Source organism: Carex rostrata, chromosome 20 (genome assembly GCF_964058835.1).
Source record: "Carex rostrata chromosome 20, lpCarRost1.2, whole genome shotgun sequence".
Classification (NCBI taxonomy): Eukaryota; Viridiplantae; Streptophyta; class Magnoliopsida; order Poales; family Cyperaceae; genus Carex; species Carex rostrata.
In genome coordinates, this window is record NC_135937.1 from 7,554,000 (window position 1) to 7,561,741 (window position 7,742).

Genomic DNA, 7,742 nt, shown 5'->3' on the forward strand with positions numbered 1-7,742 from the left:
ACAAGTCGTAATAAGTATGCATACATGTAATTAATATTGCAATCATATAAATAATATTTTTAAAAAAGTAGCATGGCAAGGGCACTCTAAACATGTTCAGGTGTGTATCCTGGTGGAGTCGGGGCAGAAGCTAATACGCTTCTCCTTCCTCTCTCAGAGTGGCTATTCTCTGCAAATTTTATACTGGCATGGTGCAAGCCCTGACTTTTCTCCTCCTCATTCCATTCACTACCATAGTAGTGTTCCTCCTGGGCGCTTTTTGATGGTGGTAGAAACATTGACCCCCATTGCGGGAAATGCACAAATATAACAGGAACTGTGCATGCCATGATCATGACGCCCATTAGCACTAGCCCCTCGGCAGTGTCGTACTGAGAGCTGGTGAAGAAGAGAAGCTGAGTAAGACCTGCTCCGAAGTTTCCACCAGCTCCTGTCAAACCAGAGATAATACCGAGGGATCGCCGTGAAACGAAGGGGACTACCCCTGATGTAAGAAAAAGAAAAAAAAATAGTTACTTAATGCATAGTATGGGATAACACATTAACACTCGTAACAGATGGCGGTGTTTCCTCGGATTTCCTCGAAATAATTATGCACTTGAGAAAATGTTTCAATGAAACAAAATATATATTATAGGATATATATGATATGATAGAGCGAAGAGAATACCAAAGATAGCACCACAAGCTGCTTGGGCACAAAATGAAAAGAGAACCATGGCAACAATAGAGATCGTTAGTGATTCAGCTTTGCCAAGCCAGAGGCAAAATGCCCCACCAAGTGTCTGAAGTATCCAAATATTCCACAGGCGACCCCGCATGCCCCAGTACACAGCACCCTTATCCGATATAATCCCACCAAGTGGACGGGATACTATGTTGGCCATGCCGAAACAAGCAGCAATAGTACCAGCCATACGGAGGTTTACATCAAAGTGGTCATAGAAATACTCAGCTATGACATTATCTGTTGTCAGCTCGACACCCATGCAGTAGCCGTATAGCAGCACGAAGATCCATGTGCGATAGTTTGTGAGAGCACACCATAGAACCTAATTCATTAATTTGATGTATTGATAAATTGCTATATATACATGGAATCAATACAAGGTGATTTTATTTATCAATTTGTCAAGCATATATCGAATTGATAGAGAGTGTGAAAAATTCACAAATAATACCTTTGAGAATTTGTCTTTGTTCATATCTCCTTTTTTCTGGAGAGTTTTAAGATTTCCATCGGGCAAGTCTTGACCTAGTGTCAGCACTAAGATCCCCATGAGGACATGGAGAAAGCCAGGCACAAAAAATGCAATGCGCCATGCAACAAATGATGTGGCACCTGCCTTTTTTATCACATCATACACCAGAGGCATGATTAGTTGTGTCGCTCCACCTCCCATGTTGCCCCATCCACCAGCTGTTCCATTAACCGTACCGATGATCTTACCGTTGAACATTGTACTCATCCAGTATTGACATGTCACAAAAGTGGCCAGTGAGAATCCAATTAGAAACCTAAGCAAGAGAAAGTAACATATACAAATGTTAATTTAGCGTCATATCTGACTACTTAACTTAATTAAACTGCTTTAATTTAAATAGTGAAATTACTCCAGGACTTGTTGCACTTTTGCAGTTACTAGCTACAGAATATATATTAGTTGCTTGAGATAACCTTTGATTTGTTTTGAATCAATCTTTTGACTCCTTTCATTAAAGAAGATGTATGCAAATATAATTAAATCAGTATTTATTTGCCATAATCTCAATAATTTTATATACTTAATTAATCATATATATACCTCTTTAACTAAAAATAACAAATGAATGGGCAACCATGAACTAAAAACATATTAATTAAATTCATAAAAAATTATGAGTTTGTCAAACCTCATGATGATGTATCCTTCTGCAGATGACACGAGCGCCATGCAGAAAACTGTCGGTGCAGCAAGGATGATGAGAAAAGCGCACCCGTAGCGTGGGCCCAACAAGTCACAGACTGCACCCATTATGAGCCTCGAGAAAATGGCACCAGACACTGATGCAACACCCGCATTTCCGATATCCCCCTTTTTGAGACTCAGGTCATCTCTTATGATGGGCACAAGTGGTGCTGCCGCAAAGGTCGACACAAAACAAGTGAAGAAGGATGACCATGAGAGGTGAAATGTGCGCATGTGTGGATTGGCCAAAGAGAAGAGCTTGAAAATGGTGGCCTTGTGCTCTGAGTCGACGGGAAGATCGAATTTGGCATTTGAATCCAACTGTTCTTTTGAGTCGACTGACAAAGCGAAAGTTGGTTCTCTGCCGGTGACACCATGCAATGAGCTTCCTGGAGCTCCAACTGATTCGGTTGGCTCCATTAATTTGGTTTTGAAAGATGTGGAGATTCAAATATTAGGGTTTTGGAACTTTGTTTCTAGCTAGCTAGTTCTTTTGTTTGTATGTTCGAAGTCGGAATGAGGATGGATTGGATTTGAGGTGAATTGATGGCTGGGCCTGGGTCATATTTATAGCCGTTGGTAGTTAACAAAAAAGGGACAATGAGTTTAAAATATTGGTGGGACAGTGTACGTACGTAGAGAAATTTTGCTTAAACGCCCTTTCTGATACTTGTTATGTGAACATATTATATTTTCCTCATTAATTAGTTTTGACATGACCATTTCATTGAGTCTAATTTGTTACTTTTGTAAGATTTAGTTTGAAATTTAAATACTAATTAAGTTTTATTACATGCACATAATTCAGATTAATCATATATATATTAATTATATTTAAGTTGCAAAAATAAAAATAAATAAGTTAATTATGTGAGTCGGATCGGATGGATTTGTGATCCGCGTAAGTATATCTCCATATATAATCTAGCCATGAATATGTATATATCAGAATGCCAAAATATCAAGTTTTGGAATTGCTATTATATATATAAATGAGGGACATTTCGATGCACGATCCCTGATCCGTCCATCTGTAAAATATATATGTTTGTCATTTCATAAACTAAAATTCTACAAGTATAGTATTATTTTTGTGCTAGGTGACATGAAGAAATTAATGTAAAAATAAAAAAGGGAATCTAAAAGAACCAATTCGCCACATTCAATGGCCCCCATCCCATGAGCATCTCCAAGGATCAACTGCCTTTTTAATTAAAGGGGTCCCATTTAGACCTTCATTAAGCACTCCTTCAACATTAAAAACTAGTTAGTCAACACCATTTAGTTAATTAAATTAACACACAAAATCAACGCAAAACTTAAATTTATTATATCGCAATACAAAATGTTATCAAGGAGAGGATCCTGTATATTTAAATATTGTCTAGACAAAGGAAAGTAATTATATGAAAGCGAAGTATTAACTGGAAAAATGTTAAAAGACAAATATTTGCATACTAACACCCCTGTTTGGTTAATTATGTCTTAATTACGGTTAAAAATGTTACCTAGCTATCAACTAAATTTCTCGAATCTAAACCTCGACAAATTATAAGGTGTACGTACCATTTCATATTTTTTTATAACATACTTTTTTTCTGAATAATAATATCATTATAATTATGGAGATACGATTTCTCAAATGGCACGTCATGATGAGTTGTTCCGTTAATAGCTACTAGGCTCTAGCCTAGTTAATTTGATCAAAATAAATATGCTGTAATTCCGAGTTTAGTGAACAGTTATTCTGCAATTTCTGCAATCTCGAATTTAACTATTGAATTTTTTTCGAGAACGCATCTCGAAACAATACGACGGTTGAATTCAAATTGCAGAGATTTCAGGATCAATATTCATTGGTCTCGGATTACAGATTCGGACTCTAGCTAATTTGATATATTATTTTGATGCATGAGGTGTCTGATAGGAATCTGAGTGGTGAATTTATTAAAGGTATATTGCCATTACTAATTAATGCCGATTTTTTTATTTATATTCAAAAATAATATAAAATTTAAAAAAATAATCAAACTGCGCGCTACTGTATTTTCAAAACTATCCAAATCGGAATTTTTTTTTTCCGGTTTTAGCACCAATTACCGGAAAATCTTTTTTCTGGAAATTGATATCTAAAACCAAAAAAAAAAATTCGATATCCAATTCTGGAAATTTTTTTTCCGGTTTTTAGTCCCAAAATTGAAATTTTTTGTTTTCAGAAATGGGATTTTCCATTTTTTTTTATAAAACTCATTTACATATATACCTATAGAGTTGGGCTACGGTAAGTTGCGGAGTAAAGCGACTATTTTACTTCACACTCATATTTTGCTATTTTAAAGTTCAAAATGTCGATCCGAACCGCTCAACTTGATTTCTATATTGAAATGTGCTTGGAGACCAAATTTTACATTTTTTGAAATTTTTTTGATATTTATTAAGCCACTTTGAAAATCGCCGGTCCAGCGGTCCAGAAATTTTTACTGTTTTTACTGTTCACCCGGATTTTCAGATTTTTAAATTGGCTTAATAAATAGTAAAATAATTCCAAAAAATGTAAAATTTAGTTTCCAAGCATATTTTAATATAGATTAAACATTTAACGGTTTGGATCGGCTATTTGAACTTTGAAAATGAAGATATTGCGTGAAGTAAAAACGTATTTTACTTCGCAACTCACTGTAGCCTTACTCTATACCTATATTATATTATATTATATAATATATACATATATTATATATACATATATTATAAAAAAATGAGTTTATAAAAAAAAAAAAAACCAAACGACGTTTATAAACAAAATACCAATCGTTGTATGCCTACTGTTGAATGAAAACTTAAGTTGAATTTTTGAGGCACTAAATTTTTCCGGTAAAATCAGAAGCTACTGTTGGATCAGCGATTTTCAAAGTGGCTTAATAAATAGTAAACAAATTCTAAAAAATATAAAATTTGGTCTCCTAGCACATTTTAATATGGAGATCACATCTAACAGTTTGGATCAATCATTTAGACTTTAAAAATCAAAAAACAACTTGGTTGTATGGGAGGCTAGAAACAAACGTTTTGATATTAGCCATCTCTCTCTATATATATATTGCAGTTACACCTTCATGGTTGATCTTTAGCAGTTTCGTAAAAATTATTTCTTGGGGAAACGAAGGATATATTCAAATTTGTTTTATGCTCGTCTAGTCGTTTCATAAATATTTTTTGGAGAAACAAATGATATTCCGAATTATTGAAAACTGTCCTTTTGCCACATTCGAAAGTTAAGAACGATAAGTATTATTATTTATTAGTTAAGAACGATTGGCTTTTGAATGGTTCAAGAGCATAATATAATATATATAAATATCTTCTCTTGGTCAACTTACTTAAAATAGTAGATGTAGCCTCTTGAATGCACTTTGCTGATATCATACAAGCAATTTTCCTGCTTTCTATTTTTTTGTTCACATAATTTGCATTGCTTTTTATATATAATTGAGCTGCTGATCGATAACAACTATTATTATTAATTAGTTAAGAACGATTGGCTTTTGAATGATATGTTCAAGAGCATAATATAATAATAATATAAATATCTTCTCTACCTAGCTAGCTAGGTCAACTTAAAATAGTAGATGTAGCCTCTTGATAACGTATGGTACTCTTCTTTCGTTGGTTTCCTTAATTTTCCTCTAGAATTAATATATGTGCGTCTCCAAACATGTTTAATTACATGATAGATATATATGCATGATAAATGGTGATATATATATATATATGATGTAGTACAGCTCATTTTTCTTGCATGTGTTATTATCAATATTCACTCGCACATATATATCGTACATAATCATATTTCATTTATAAAAACCCAACTTGATTGAATCAAAAGATCCATTTTGTTAATATGACAACTCTCAAAGGTCAAAACCAATTGGTGCAACATGAAATTGCCGAAAATATTAATACAAAACATGCAACTGGCCCTTCACCAAACCCTTTCTAACAAAAACTTAAGTAGGCACAAATATCTAATTATTTTTGTTTGGAGCAGATTCAAAATCTGACTTCAAATTTCTTTAAATTTGGAGCAGCATTTGTACTAGTTCTTATACTATTACAATTGAAACTCCTTTACAAAAGTAGACAAGAAAAAAATCAGAAAAAACATAAACAAGAGTTACTACGCTCAAATTAGTAGATAGTGAGTCTGCAAAAATTTTTATGCTCATGCTCGGATTGGTAGTTTGTGAGCCTACATAATTTCTTATCGTTAACACAAAACAGTGTTGTTGTAATAAAAGCTAAGCAGGGGTATCCAGACGAGCCTTTTGTGCTCAGATAAAGTTTGTGCATGAGTTATTTAAAAAAAACACATAAAAAGAAGATATATAGGAAGAGGGAAGGAGAGAAAAAGAAAGGAAAGGAAGAAGAGAGATATAGAGAAGAGGCAGGGGAATGAGAGATAGAATGAAGGAAGAGGAATGTTATCATCACTCAAAGTCGCTATCATCACAACTCAAAACAGAAAACTAAAAACGTAATACGTAATTTACATAAATAAGTTTGGATACTTGAATAGTGTGCGTTCAACATTATTTAGTCTTAAGAATTATGATATTGATCGATTTGCGGTTTACATGATACTAAAAGTTATATTTTTTTTTCATTTTCTAGATATATATATGGGAATGTTTGGATGTGTCAAGAATAAGAGTTAATAGGAATGTGCATTCAAACAAAATTTTTGTTATTCGGAATAGCTAGAATAGTTTCTATTTTCTATTTCTTGCAAATATTAAAATAGCTACTATCCGAAAGTGTGAAGAGACCGATTTTTTTATTTATATCCAAAACAATAATTAAATTTCAAAAAATAACTAAAGTTGGGCATGATTTCGAAATCTACCCAAATCAGAATTTTTTTTCCGGTAATTCAGTCTAAAACCGGAAAAAAAAAATTTGATTTTAGAATTCCAAAACAATCGCCAAAAAAAAGAGAGAAACCGTAATTTTTTTCCGGTTTAACTATTTTTTTCTTTTTTCAGATTTTTATTTTATTTAAATAGAAATATTTATAATTTATTTATTTTTTTATTGAAATATTTAGAAATATTTAATGTATTTCTTTAAAAATAGATTGAATACTATATAATTTAATTTATTAGAAAGACTGCTACAAATAATCCGGATTAACATTTTTCATTCCGGATTTTTTGGGGATGTAAGAAAAATTAATATATTTATTTATGTGTTATTGGAAAAAAATAAAAATGTTTGAATTCTCAGTTATTGATCCAGGTTCATCAAAAGTCACTTCTAAGTAAATACAAAAAAGATTGTCATCTTTCTAGTACATTTAATTTCTAAAAAGTGGTATCTATTTTTGAAAAAAAAAATTAAGTTATTTAACGAATGTTATTAAAAAGAATTTTCAAAATAGATACAACCTTTTATAAATTAAATGTACTAGAAGGATCACAATATTTTTTGTATTACCTACAAGTGACTTTTAAACCGGGATCAATAACTCAGAATCTAAGCATTTTTTTTTCAATAACTCATAAAGAAATATATTAATTTTGCTTACAGCCGCAAAAAATCCGGCATGAAAAATGTTGATCCGGGTTATTTGTAGCAGTCTTTCTAATAAATCAAATTATATAGTATTCCATCTATTTTTAAAGAAATATATTAAATATTTCTAATATTTCTATTTAAATAAAAAAATCTAAAAAAAGAAAAAAAAAAGTGAAACCGGAAAATTTTTTTACGGTTTCTCTTTTTTTTTTGCGATGGTTT

General features: G+C 32.1%; 1 protein-coding gene across 1 annotated transcript; it reads right to left on the reverse strand.

The window, feature by feature from the left end:
• On the reverse strand, window positions 1-2,465 carry LOC144572697 (high-affinity nitrate transporter 2.1-like). Its single transcript, XM_078322357.1, has 4 exons — window positions 1,894-2,465; window positions 1,182-1,518; window positions 671-1,052; window positions 1-484 (listed from the first exon to the last, which is right to left on the reverse strand). Exons 1-4 carry the CDS (start codon window positions 2,367-2,369, stop codon window positions 87-89), a joined length of 1,593 nt encoding a protein of 530 aa, XP_078178483.1. The 5' UTR covers window positions 2,370-2,465; the 3' UTR covers window positions 1-86.
• Window positions 2,466-7,742: the final 5,277 nt, after the last annotated feature.

What these genes read in the sequence shown, in the direction of transcription:
- LOC144572697 (XM_078322357.1), bottom strand. Translation starts at nt 2,369, where the DNA reads ATGGAGCCAACCGAATCAGTTGGAGCTCCAGGAAGCTCATTGCATGGT. An exon ending in GAAGGATACATCATCATGAG is followed by an intron (nt 1,519 to 1,893) that starts GTTTGACAAACT and finishes TCTCTTGCTTAG; the next exon opens with GTTTCTAATTGGATTCTCAC. An exon ending in AGCTTGTGGTGCTATCTTTG is followed by an intron (nt 485 to 670) that starts GTATTCTCTTCG and finishes TTCTTACATCAG; the next exon opens with GGGTAGTCCCCTTCGTTTCA.